The sequence below is a fragment of the Ranitomeya variabilis genome, chromosome 1, assembly GCF_051348905.1.
Source record: "Ranitomeya variabilis isolate aRanVar5 chromosome 1, aRanVar5.hap1, whole genome shotgun sequence".
Taxonomy (NCBI): domain Eukaryota; kingdom Metazoa; phylum Chordata; class Amphibia; order Anura; family Dendrobatidae; genus Ranitomeya; species Ranitomeya variabilis.
Genome location: NC_135232.1, coordinates 795,531,372 through 795,545,499, shown reverse-complemented (window position 1 = coordinate 795,545,499; position 14,128 = coordinate 795,531,372). Strand labels below are relative to the sequence as shown.

At 43.3% G+C, this 14,128-nt stretch overlaps 1 protein-coding gene across 2 annotated transcripts in view; it reads right to left on the bottom strand.

Moving 5' to 3' along the window:
• The window catches only part of ZAP70 (zeta chain of T cell receptor associated protein kinase 70), a 210,186-nt gene that overhangs the window by 97,833 nt on the left and 98,225 nt on the right, over window positions 1–14,128 (bottom strand). For both annotated transcript variants that reach the window (XM_077273511.1, XM_077273518.1), the window contains exon 4: window positions 3,163–3,301. In XM_077273511.1, the coding sequence (XP_077129626.1) occupies window positions 3,163–3,301 (139 nt within the window). The remainder of the gene's footprint in view (window positions 1–3,162; window positions 3,302–14,128) is intronic.

The window sequence follows — 14,128 nt, the reverse complement described above, 5'->3', positions numbered from 1 at the left end:
ATTAGCTCCTCCAGTGTGGTGGGAATCTCCCTAGTGGCCAAAGCCTCCTTCACATAGTCAGCCAGCCCCCTCCAAAATACAGGGATGAGGGCTTTATCCGACCACTCCAGCTCAGATGCTAAGGTGCGGAACTGGATGGCAAAGTGGCTGACCAAGGACGAGCCCTAAGGCAATGCCAACAGTTTGAGCGCCGTATCATGGGTGACTCGAGGTCCTAAAAAGACCTGTTTCAGAGTGCTCAGGAACAGCAGAGCACTCTGCACCACATGATCACCATGCTCCCACAGCAGCGTAGCCCACTCCAACGCCCTGTCCAACAGGAGAGACATAATGAATCCCGCTCTGTGGGGAAACGTGCAGCCAGGAGCTTGAGGTGTATAGAGCACTGGTTCACGAAACCCCTACAAGATTTGCTATCACTAGAGAATTTATCTGGCAGCGGGAGGTGAGATAAGGTCGGAACAGGGGTGGCAGTGGACAAAGTAACCTCACCCCGTGTGAAAGCGACCTCTGTTGCTTCACAGAGTCACACTGTACACAGAAAACTATTACCCTAACTAGGGTTGTGCTTGCTCTGGAACTCTTCTGTGCTAACTGCACACATGAAGGAACCAGATGCTAAGCCAAGGCTAATTGCCCCCACTGATGCTAGCTGCCTGCCTGAGTGTACAGCCCCAGAGCCAAACAGACTCTCCACATATGACTGAGTGGTAGAGTATCCACTGGCAACAGCCAAACACAAATGATACTAGCGCATGGCCGTGCAGCCATGCAAACCTTTTATAGTTGTAGCTTCTTCAGGACCTTCTTAGTGGACCAATAGGAGCTTCAACAGGACCTGAGCATGTGACCCCCGACCTCCAATGAGAGGTGTTCCCTTGGGCATGCTCTGAAGGAGAAAAGCAGGACTTAGTCCCAGAAGCGTCTGCTCGCCGTTGACCAGTACTGGCTACAATGGCTGAGCCTGGAAGGGCAGCAGTAACTAAGTGCACAGTATCTGCCTGAGCCAGACACTGGGACCGATGTCTTCGCTAAGCAGGCTCCACTGCGGCTGGAGAAAAATTGGAGACCACAGCAGAGGTGGTTTGAGATTCCCCCTGTGCAGCGGCGGGAACTTGAGACCTAACACCTGACTATGCTACCTGCCGCTGCTGCCCATAGTGGTTGCAAGCTGAAGTTTTTACAATGGCCCTCACAGTCCCCTGATCTGAACATCATTGAAAACCTGTGGCTAGACCTCAAAATAGCAGTGCATGCAAGACAACCCAGGAATTTTCCAAGGAAGAATGGATGAAAATCCCTCAAATAAGAATTAAAAGGCTCTTGTCTAGCTACAAGAAGCAAATTTACAAGCTGTGATATTTTCAAAAGATGCTACTAGCATGGATGTACTAAACATGCAGGGTGCCCAAGCTGTTGCATCTGCCCATTTTACTTTTTGCCATTTTTAAAATGTAAAACATGAATAAAAAAAAAAAAATATATATATATATATATATATATATATATATATATATATATATATATATATATATATATACTAAGGAATTGTGGCATCTTTAACTTTAGGCCTTTTAGAGTTCATTTAACCCCTTCATGACCGTGGGATTTTTTGTTTTTCCGTGTTCGTTTTTCACTCCCCTCCTTCCCAGAGCCATAACTTTTTTATTTTTCCGTCAATTTGGCCATGTGAGGGCTTATTTTTTGCGGGACGAGTTGTACTTTTGAACGACATCATTGGTTTTACCATGTCGTGTACTAGAAAACGGGAAAAAAATTCCAAGTGCGGTGAAATTGCAAAAAAAGTGCAATCCCACACTTGTTTTTTTGCTTGGCTTTTTTGCTAGGTTCACTAAATGCTAAATCTGACCTGCCAGTATGATTCTCCAGGTCATTACGAATTCATAGACACCTAACATGACTAGGTTATTTTTTATCTAAGTGGTGAAAAAAAATTCCAAACTTTGCTAAAAAAAAAAAAAAAAAATGGTGCCATTTTCCTATACTCGTAGCGTCTCCATTTTTCATGATCTGGGGTCAGTTGAGGGCTTATTTTTTGCGTGCCGAGCTGGCATTTTTAATGATTCCAATTCGGTGCAGATACGTTCTTTTAATCACTCGTTATTGCATTTTAATGCAAAGTCGCGGCGACCAAAAAAACGTAATTCTGGCTTTTCGATTTTTTTTCTCGTTACGCCGTTTAGCGATCAGGTTAATGCTTTTTTTTTATTGATAGATCGGGCGATTCTGAACGTGGCGATACCAAATATGTGTAGATTTGATTTTTGGGGCGAAAGGGGGGGTGATTTAAACTTTTATATATTTTTTATTTTTTTCACATTTTTTTTCACATTTTTTTTAACTTTTGCCATGCTTCAATAGCCTCCATGGGAGGCTAGAAGCAGGCACAGCACCATCGCCTCTGCTACATAGCAGCGATCTGCTGTTCGCTATGTAGTAGAAAATCAGGTGTGCTGTGAGCGCCGACCACAGGGTGGTGCTCACAGCTACCGGGGATCAGTAACCATAGAGGTCTCAAGGACCTCTATGGTTACAATGGAGAAGCATCGCCGACCTCCGATCATGTGACGGGGGTCGGCGATGCCGTCATTTCTGGCCGCCCAGCCGGATGCGGTAGTTAAATGCCGCTGTCTGCGTTTGACAGCGGCATTTAACTAGTTAATAGCGGCGGGTGATTCGCGATTTCACCCGCCGCTATTGCGGGCACATGTCAGCTGTACAAAACAGCTGACATGTCCCGGCTTTGATGCGGGCTCATCGCGGAGCCCTGCATCAAAGCAGGGGAGCTGACATCGGACGTACTATCCCGTCCAAGGTCAGTAAGGTGTTAATCATCAACTTGTTCAACTGTTCCCAATAACAGTAACTTTGTCCAGGGGTGCCCAAACTTTTACATGACACTCTACGTCAATTTGTAGACATCATATGCTGTATATACCAGAGGCTGAACAAGTCCATGTAGTTCGACACTAGAGTTATGGGCACTTTGTAATACAGGCACAATTCTTTGACTCACAGTACATAGACTAATTAAGTTACAAAAGTTGAAGGCATATTAGTGCCCCACAAAAGAGCCCCATAGAATTATAATAGCTAAAGCTAACTCAGTAAATCGGTAAATATTAATATACTTAAACTTACCTGCCACAATGTATCAAATTTAGTGCCTTCAGGTATTGAATACTTCCCAGACTTGTCAAGATCAATTCTATAATGATAAACTGTCTTTCCATAAACTATTGACAGGGCAAACGTACCGGGTTCTTTCCTTTCTCTTATCCTATATTAAATGGAAAAAAATGATTATTGGAAATAATCTGAACAAACTATGTATATCTAGAAAATTGATTGCACAATAGGGAGACTTCATGTTATATTTTGTAACCACCCAAGGGCTCATGCAGATGAGCGTATAAATTGGACAAGTGCTGACCAACTTTTTATTAGATGGCACATGAACAGAATACTACGCCATGTTTTTAAATAGGGTTGCTCAAATGAATGGTTTATCTATTGGTCCTATTGGTGAGAAAAAAAATCACAGCATGCACTATTTTCTTTTGAGTCTCGAGTGAGACTCACACATTCAAGTCTATGGGTAGGTTAAAAAAATGGATCCAACACACAGACCATCTGGGTATCATCTTATTTTCACAGATACATTTCTATTACAAAGGTAAGAAACTATATTTGATCATGTACATTTTTTATTTAGTTGTATGAAAATGGACCGTATGCAGATGTCACACGGATGAAAGAATGTCACGGGAAGCCTAGGTAGGCAAGAGCTAATAACCCAGGCCCCTGCGATTTCCCGCAACTCTGGGAAACCCTGACTGACCCTTTCCCAGAGTTTACACTGATGGTGTGCATGTCTGGGCCTCCACCCTCACCCTGTCTCCTGTTTCAACCCTAGGCTGAAACCTCCACCCACCACCCAGTGAAGAGACCACTAACCAATACCCACAGTTAGCACAGACAAGGATAACAAGGATAACGGAAAATATACACCACGCCGCAGTCGTAGGAAGGAGGAAAATATGACAAAGGGAAATATACACCACCAGATACGATACTCCTTTTCCTAGATCACCACTCCAGACCGAGATAATAAAGCACAAGACAGAAGCTATAATCGGCGACGCCCAATGTTCAGAAGAACAATTTAAAGGCAGAGGGCATGACCCAGCTTCCAATCCGAGCACCAGCTAAATTAACCCCGGACCAGCTAGACAAAATCTAGCCGACGCCACTGAGCGCATAGTGGACAAAAGCAGAATTACCGCTGTCTGTCGAATGCCCTAGTATGAACAGCGTCTGACATGACAGTACCCTGCCTTCCACGAGGGACCCCAGGGCCCTCACGACTTATAGGACCCGGCTTGTCCGGATGGCGGCGATGAAACATACTGACCAGCTGATCCGCATGAATGTCCGAGGCTGGTACCCAAGACCTCTCCTCCGGCCCATAACCACGCCAGTTTACCAAGTACTGTAAGGTGCGGCGCACTACACGAGAGTCAACCACCTTGGAGACTTCAAATTCCAACTTACCATCCACCATGACTGGAGGAGGCATCGGTGTCGCGTCCACAAGACCCACCATCTTTTTTAGCAACGATCTGTGGAACACGTTGTGTATCTTATACACCGTAGGAAGCTCCAATCGGTAAGCTACTGGGTTAATGACAGCGGTGACCTTAAATGGACCAAAAAACCTAGGACCTAATTTAAGGGATGGTATTTTGAGTCTTATGTTTTTTGTGGATAACCACACCCAGTCATCCACACTCAGGTCCGGACCTGGCACACGCCTACTGTCAGCCACACGTTTGTACCTAGCACCCACGCTCAACAAGCGCTGCTTAACTCTCCTCCAGACTGATGACAGTTGTGCTCCTAACTGGTCTTCCTCCAGGATGCCGGAAGAGCCCCCCTGACTCAAAGTACAAAATTGAGGATGTAGCCCGTAAACACAAAAAAACGGAGACTCCCCAGAAGACTCCTGGCAGTGATTATTGATGGCAAACTCTGCCAAAGGAAGGAACGTCGACCACTCCTCCTGGTTATCAGAAACAAAGCAGCGTAAGTACTGCTCCAAATTTTGGTTCATACGCTCGGTCTGACAATTCGACTGAGGATGACATGCCGAAGAATGAGACAACTTGATCCCCAGCCGTGAGCAAAACGCTTTCCAAAATTTTGCCACAAACTGAGTACCTCTATCGGAAACGATGTCAGACAGAACCCCATGAAGTCTGACCACCTCCTGCACAAATACCTGAGCCAAAGTCTTAGCGTTAGGCAACGAAGGCAAAGACAAAATGCGACATTTTTGAGAACCGATCAACAATCACCAAAATGACCGTGTTCCCAGCTGAGGAAGGCAAGTCAGTGATAAAATCCATGGAGATCTCCGTCCAAGGCTTACTAGGTATCTCGGGAGGAAGTAGTGTGCCAACAGGACGGGACTGGGGCGTCTTAGCTCTAGCGCACGTGGTGCAAGCTGACACGTATGAGACCACGTCCTGTCGGATTTTGGGCCACCAAAACCGACGTGACACCAACTCCAAAGTACCCCTGACCCCTGGGTGGCCAGCCAGGACAGCATCATGATGCTCCGCCAAAACCTTTAAGCGGAGATGAAGCGGTACAAACGATTTGTTGATGGGAAGCTCAGATGGTACCTCCTCCTGAGCCTCGGCAATCTCAGCCTCAACCTCGGTATAGGGTATGGATCACGAACCGTAATCTGGTTCAACTCCCTGAAATCCAGACATGGGCGTAGTCCGCCATCTTTCTTCTTAACGAAGAAGAACCCCGCTGCCACAGGCGAGGATGAAGGCCTGATGTGCCCTTTGCTCAAACTGTCAGCAATGTAATCCTTTAACGCTTGTCTCTCCGGACCGGAGATGTTAAACATCCTTGCTTTAGGCAATTTGGCCCCTGGTTTAAACCTGATAGTACCGTCATAGGAGCGATTTGGTGGCAACTCTGAACAACCCTTCTCAAAGAACACATCCGCAAAATCCAGAAGTGACTCAGGAACGCTTGAAGTCACAGCAGACACACATGTGGCCAGGCAATTCTCCTGGCAGAATTCGCTCCACTGAATTATGTCCTGAGTTTTCCAATCGATAACCTGGTTGTGCATAGATAACCATGGGAAACCCAAAACCACCTGTGCAGGAAGATTCCTGAGCACCTTACATGTAACCTGCTCGGAATGTAGAACCCCAATGTGGAGTTTCACCTCAGCCACAAACTCAGTAATCTCCCCCTGTGAGAGAGGAGCTGCATTGATGGTGACCACGCGGATAGGATGAGGCAGTTTTTCGATCCTAAAACCTGCTGTGCGCGCAAACTCTTCATCAATGAGATTTGTGGCAGAACCACTATCCACAAAAACAGTGATTGGCAGCTCTCTGCCAGCGATAATAACTTTGGCAGGGAGCATGCATTGAGAAACCACCATGGAGGATATGCATAAGCTCAGATTGGTCTCCTCCACACCCTCTGAGCTTAGAAGTATTCCGCCGTTGCGTTTTTCCTTAGACAGCAGAGGACAAATGTTAACAAAATGACCAGTTTTACCACAGTAAAAACAGGCTCCCTGCTTCTTGAGCACAGGGGCTCGATGCATAACTTGTGACACCCCTGCGATTTGCACAGGCTCCGTGGGCTCACCTGCAGCAACCTCACATGAACCTACACCTTCTCCCATAGGCGGCGTCTCAGGCTCCCCCTGACGTAAACGGCGATCAATGCGGACAACAAGACTCATAGCGGAATCCAGAGAAGCAGGAGCCTCGAACATCAGGAGGGCTTCTTTAACCCTTCCAGAAACCCCATGAATAAACTGACTCCGCAGCACGGGATCATTCCACTGAGTGTTGACCACCCAGCGGTGAAATTCAGAACAGAAATCCTCTGCAAGACGCTCCCCCTGTCGAATAGTGCATATCTTAGATTCTGCTAGAGCCATTCTGTCAGGATCATCGTAAATGTGTTCAAGAGCAGAAAAAAACCTCTCCACTGAGTTAAATGCAGCAGAATCAGAAGGCAAAGAAAACGCCCATGCTTGCGGATCCCCGTTTAGTAATGACAACACCAGACCCACACGCTGAGCCTCATTACCCGAGGAGATCAGGCGCATACGAAAATAAATAACCAAAACAAACTACCTGAAAAATGAGCTAATCACACAAAGAAATAGATATAAATATGATAAAACCATAATATTTTATTAAATATAAAGACACTAACAAACAATAATACAGACAATCGGAGGAGGCACAAAGATACATATATAAATATTCATTTGATACAAGGACAATTGATAGTAATATATCTGTAGTACAAAGATGTTATGTCCTTTGTTTTGCTCATGTATATATATGAGACACGGCAAGGAGCCACTATAAAGTAGCAAAAAATATATAATAAAGTGCAATGTGCAAGATGCTAGTAGCAATAATAGTGACTGAATAAGGTCTAACACCTAGCTTCTCTGTAAATTAATTTCTATAAAGTCAAATAAGATTTAGAAGGTGCATTATATATGTGGTTAACCTTACCCGTGCTCATGATATATCCAGGCCTCGACCCCGCACTCCAACGCGCGTTTCGCGGCACGTTGCTTCCTCAGGGAGTGAGGAAGTGTTCACTCCCTGAGGAAGCAACGTGCCGCGAAACGCGCGTTGGAGTGCGGGGTCGAGGCCTGGATATATCATGAGCACGGGTAAGGTTAACCACATATATAATGCACCTTCTAAATCTTATTTGACTTTATAGAAATTAATTTACAGAGAAGCTAGGTGTTAGACCTTATTCAGTCACTATTATTGCTACTAGCATCTTGCACATTGCACTTTATTATATATTTTTTGCTACTTTATAGTGGCTCCTTGCCGTGTCTCATATATATACATGAGCAAAACAAAGGACATAACATCTTTGTACTACAGATATATTACTATCAATTGTCCTTGTATCAAATGAATATTTATATATGTATCTTTGTGCCTCCTCCGATTGTCTGTATTATTGTTTGTTAGTGTCTTTATATTTAATAAAATATTATGGTTTTATCATATTTATATCTATTTCTTTGTGTGATTAGCTCATTTTTCAGGTAGTTTGTTTTGGTTATATGTTTATGTGTCTACTTGAAATAAGTAAAAAAGAAAAATTGGGTTAAAAATTCTTCTCCTTGGTTTTTGTGGTAAAGCATACGAAAATAAAGTTTGCAAGCTTCACGAAAAGTAACAAATTTACTGCGTTCCCCAGCAAACCTTTCAGGCAAAGGAAACTTAGGCTCAGCAACTCTACCTGCCGCTCCAGCTTGCACATTAGATACTGCTAGTCCCTGTTGCTGCACTTCCCCCCTCAACTCAGTGACCTGTAGCAACAGTGCCCTCAACTGGCGGGTTACGGAAGTCATGGGATCCATGGAATTCAAATAATGTTGGCCGATTATAATGTCACGGGAAGCCTAGGTAGGCAAGAGCTAATAACCCAGGCCCCTGCGATTTCCCTCAACTCTGGGAAACCCTGACTGACCCTCTCCCAGAGTTTACACTGATGGTGTGCATGTCTGGGCCTCCACCCTCACCCTGTCTCCTGTTTCAACCCTAGGCTGAAACCTCCACCCACCACCACACCACGCCGCAGTCACTCAGGAATACACAATAAGTGCACAGGGCAAAACAAATACAAATATAGGAAGGAGGAAAATATGACAAAAGGGAAATATACACCACCAGATACGATACTCCTTTTCCTAGATCACCACTCCAGACTGAGATAACCAAGCACAAGACAGAAGCTATAATCGGCGACGCCCAATGTTCAGAAGAACAATTTAAAGGCAGTGGGCGTGACCCAGCTTCCAATCCGAGCACCAGCTAAATTAACCCCGGACCAGCTAGACAAAATCTAGCCGACGCCACTGAGCGCATAGTGGACAAAAGCGGAATTACCGCTGTCTGTCGAACGCCCTAGTATGAACAGCGTCCGACATGACAAAGAAAGGACTCACATATGAAAATTGGATGTAAAATTTAAAAAAACTTGAGCTTCCTGAATGAAACCTGGACAATTTCTCATGTGCTCATCTGTAGTCGCCCATAGACTAAGTCCCCACAATGAGTATTTGGTGAGTTTTGATATTGCAGAATTTCTGCACCTATTAGATAAATTTAGATACAATATATAAAAAGACACATCCATGTATTTTCTCAATATCTGACATGAGATCAGAATAAACATTTCCCGTTTTAGGTCAATTAGGATTACACAAATATTAATATTTGCCAAATTCCAAAATAATGATAGAGAGAATGTTTTAAGGCATTTTTATTACTTACTGCAAAGTCAAAAGTTTACATGGATTTCATTAGTATTTGGTACCATTGCCCTTAAGCTGAATGACTTGGGTCAAACGTTTGGGATATTCTTTCACAAGCTTCTCACTATAGTTGATCGGAATTTGGGCCAATTCCTCCAGACAAAACTGGTGTACCTGATCCAGGTTTGTAGGTTGCCTTTCTCACACCTGCCTTTTGAGCTTAGACCATAAATTTTCAATAGGATTGAGATCAAGGCTTTGTGATGGCCACGCCAAAACATTGACTTTGTTATCGTTAAGCCACTTTGTTACCATTTTGGCAGTATGCTTCGGGTCATTGTCCATTTGGAAGATCCATTTCCGCCCAAGCTTTAGCTTCCTGACTGATGTCTTAAGATGTTGCTTCAGTATTGCCACATAATCTTCTTTTCTCATGATGCCATCCCCATGTTTCATAGTTGGGATGGTGTTCTTAGGCTTCCAAGCTTCTCACTTTTTTCTCCATACATAACAATGGTCATTATGCCCAAAAAGTTCAATTTTAGTTTCATCAGACCACAGGACATGTCTCCAAAAATTAAGGTCTTTGTTTTTGTGTGCATTTTAAAACATTAATCTGGCTTTTTTATGTTTCTTTTAGAGTAATGGCTTCTATCTGGCAGAGTGGACTTTCAACCTATGTTGATACAGTGCTCATTTCACTGTGGATACTGACAGTCTTACCAGCTTCCACCGTCATCTTCACAAGGTCTTTTGATTTGTCCTTGGTTTTACATGCACATGTCGGACAAAAGCATGTTCATCTCTGGGACACAGAACTCATCTTCTTCCTGAGCGGTATGATGACTGGACATTCCCATCTTGTTTGTACTTGTGTATAAATTGTTTGTAAAGATGAACGAGGCACCTTCAGGTATCTTGAAATTGTACCGAAGGATGAACCAGACTTGTGCAAGTCCACAATTCTCTTCCTGATATCTTGGCTGATTTCTTGAGACTTTCCCATGATATTACACAAAGAAGCAGTGTGTTTCAGGTGTGCATTAAAATACATTCACAGGTGTGTCCCTAATTAACTCAGATGTTGCCACAAATGAAGCTTCCAATCACATGACATCATGATATGAACAGTCCTGATTTGTTTAACCCCTTCACCCCCAAGGGTGGTTTGCACGTTAATGACCGGGCCAATTTTTACAATTCTGACCACTGTCCCTTTATGAGGCTATAACTCTGGAACGCTTTGACGGATCTTGGCGATTCTGACATTGTTTTCTCGTGACATATTGTACTTCATGTTAAAGGTAAAATTTATTCGATATAACTTGCGTTTATTTGTGAAAAAAATGGAAATTTGGCGAAAATTTTGAAAATTTTGCAATTTTCCAACTTTGAATTTTTGTGCCCTTAAATCACAGACATATGTCACACAAAATACTTAATAAGTAACATTTCCCACATGTCTACTTTACATCAGTACAATTTTGGAACCAAAAATTTTTTTTGTGACGGAGTTATAAGGGTTAAAAGTTGACCAGCAATTTCTCATTTTTACAACACCATTTTTTTTTAGGGACCACATCTCATTTGAAGTCATTTTGAGGGGTCTATATGATAGAAAATACTCAAGTGTGACACCATTCTAAAAACTGCACCCCTCAAGGTGCTCAAAACCACATTCAAGAAGTTTATTAACCCTTCAGGTGTTTCACAGGAATTTTTGGAATGTTTAAATAAAAATGAACATTTAACTTTTTTTCACACAAAATTTATTTCAGCTCCAATTTGTTTTATTTTACCAAGGGTAACAGGAGAAAATGGACCCCCAAAGTTGTTGTACAATTTGTCCTGAGTACGATGATACCCCATATGTGGGTGTAAACCATTGTTTAGGCGCATGGCAGAGCTTGGAAGGGAAGGAGCACCATTTGACTTTTCAATGCAAAATTGACTGGAATTGAGATGGGACGCCATGTTGCGTTTGGAGAGCCCCTGATGTGCCTAAACATTGAAACTCCCTACAAGTGACACCATTTTGGAAAGTAGACCCCCTAAGGAACTTATCTAGATGTGTGGTGAGCACTTTGACCCACCAAGTGCTTCACAGAAGTTTATAATGCAGAGCCGTAAAAATAAAAAATCATATTTTTTCACAAAAATGATCTTTTCGCCCCCAATTTTTTATTTTCCCAAGGGTAAGAGAAGAAATTGGACCCCAAAAAATGTTGTGCAATTTGTCCTGAGTACGCTGATACCCCATATGTGGGTGTAAACCATTGTTTGGGCGCATGGCAGAGCTTGGAAGGGAAGGAGCGCCATTTGACTTTTCAATGCAAAATTGACTGGAATTGAGATGGGACGCCATGTTGCGTTTGGAGAGCCCCTGATGTGCCTAAACATTGAAACTCCCTACAAGTGACACCATTTTGGAAAGTAGACCCCCTAAGGAACTTATCTAGATGTGTGGTGAGCACTTTGACCCACCAAGTGCTTCACAGAAGTTTATAATGCAGAGCCGTAAAAATAAAAAATCATATTTTTTCACAAAAATGATCTTTTCGCCCCCAATTTTTTATTTTCCCAAGGGTAAGAGAAGAAATTGGACCCCAAAAAATGTTGTGCAATTTGTCCTGAGTACGCTGATACCCCATATGTGGGTGTAAACCATTGTTTGGGCGCATGGCAGAGCTTGGAAGGGAAGGAGCGCCATTTGACTTTTCAATGCAAAATTGACTGGAATTGAGATGGGACGCCATGTTGCGTTTGGAGAGCCCCTGATGTGCCTAAACATTGAAACTCCCTACAAGTGACACCATTTTGGAAAGTAGACCCCCTATGGAACTTATCTAGATGTGTGGTGAGCACTTTGACCCACCAAGTGCTTCACAGAAGTTTATAATGCAGAGCCGTAAAAATAAAAAATCATATTTTTTCACAAAAATGATCTTTTCGCCCCCAATTTTTTATTTTCCCAAGGGTAAGAGAAGAAATTGGACCCCAAAACATGTTGTGCAATTTGTCCTGAGTACGCTGATACCCCATATGTGGGTGTAAACCATTGTTTGGGCGCATGGCAGAGCTTGGAAGGGAAGGAGCGCCATTTGACTTTTCAATGCAAAATTGACTGGAATTGAGATGGGACGCCATGTTGCGTTTGGAGAGCCCCTGATGTGCCTAAACATTGAAACTCCCTACAAGTGACACCATTTTGGAAAGTAGACCCCCTAAGGAACTTATCTAGATGTGTGGTGAGCACTTTGACCCACCAAGTGCTTCACAGAAGTTTATAATGCAGAGCCGTAAAAATAAAAAATCATATTTTTTCACAAAAATGATCTTTTCGCCCCCAATTTTTTATTTTCCCAAGGGTAAGAGAAGAAATTGGACCCCAAAAAATGTTGTGCAATTTGTCCTGAGTACGCTGATACCCCATATGTGGGTGTAAACCATTGTTTGGGCGCATGGCAGAGCTTGGAAGGGAAGGAGCGCCATTTGACTTTTCAATGCAAAATTGACTGGAATTGAGATGGGACGCCATGTTGCGTTTGGAGAGCCCCTGATGTGCCTAAACATTGAAACTCCCTACAAGTGACACCATTTTGGAAAGTAGACCCCCTAAGGAACTTATCTAGATGTGTGGTGAGCACTTTGACCCACCAAGTGCTTCACAGAAGTTTATAATGCAGAGCCGTAAAAATAAAAAATCATATTTTTTCACAAAAATGATCTTTTCGCCCCCAATTTTTTATTTTCCCAAGGGTAAGAGAAGAAATTGGACCCCAAAAAATGTTGTGCAATTTGTCCTGAGTACGCTGATACCCCATATGTGGGTGTAAACCATTGTTTGGGCGCATGGCAGAGCTTGGAAGGGAAGGAGCGCCATTTGACTTGTCAATGCAAAATTGACTGGAATTGAGATGGGACGCCATGTTGCGTTTGGAGAGCCCCTGATGTGCCTAAACATTGAAACTCCCTACAAGTGACACCATTTTGGAAAGTAGACCCCCTAAGGAACTTATCTAGATGTGTGGTGAGCACTTTGACCCACCAAGTGCTTCACAGAAGTTTATAATGCAGAGCCGTAAAAATAAAAAATCATATTTTTTCACAAAAATGATCTTTTTGCCCCCAATTTTTTATTTTCCCAAGGGTAAGAGAAGAAATTGGACCCCAAAAAATGTTGTGCAATTTGTCCTGAGTACGCTGATACCCCATATGTGGGTGTAAACCATTGTTTGGGCGCATGGCAGAGCTTGGAAGGGAAGGATCGCCATTTGACTTTTCAATGCAAAATTGACTGGAATTGAGATGGGACGCCATGTTGCGTTTGGAGAGCCCCTGATGTGCCTAAACATTGAAACTCCCTACAAGTGACACCATTTTGGAAAGTAGACCCCCTAAGGAACTTATCTAGATGTGTTTTGAGAGCTTTGAACCCCCAAGTGTTTCACTACAGATTATAACGCAGAGCCGTGAAAATAATTTTTTTTTTTTTTCTCAAAAATGATTTTTTAGCCCCCAGCTTTGTATTTTTACAAGGGTAACAGAATAAATTGGACCCCAAAATTTGTTTTCCAATTTGTCCTGAGTACGCTGATACCCCATATGTGGGGGGGAACCACTGTTTGGGCGCATGACAGAGCTCGGAAGGGAAGGAGCGCCATTTGGAATGCAGACTTAAATGGATTGGTCAGCAGCCGTCACGTTGCATTTGCAGAGCCCCTGATGTACCCAAACAGTACAAACCCCCCACAAGTG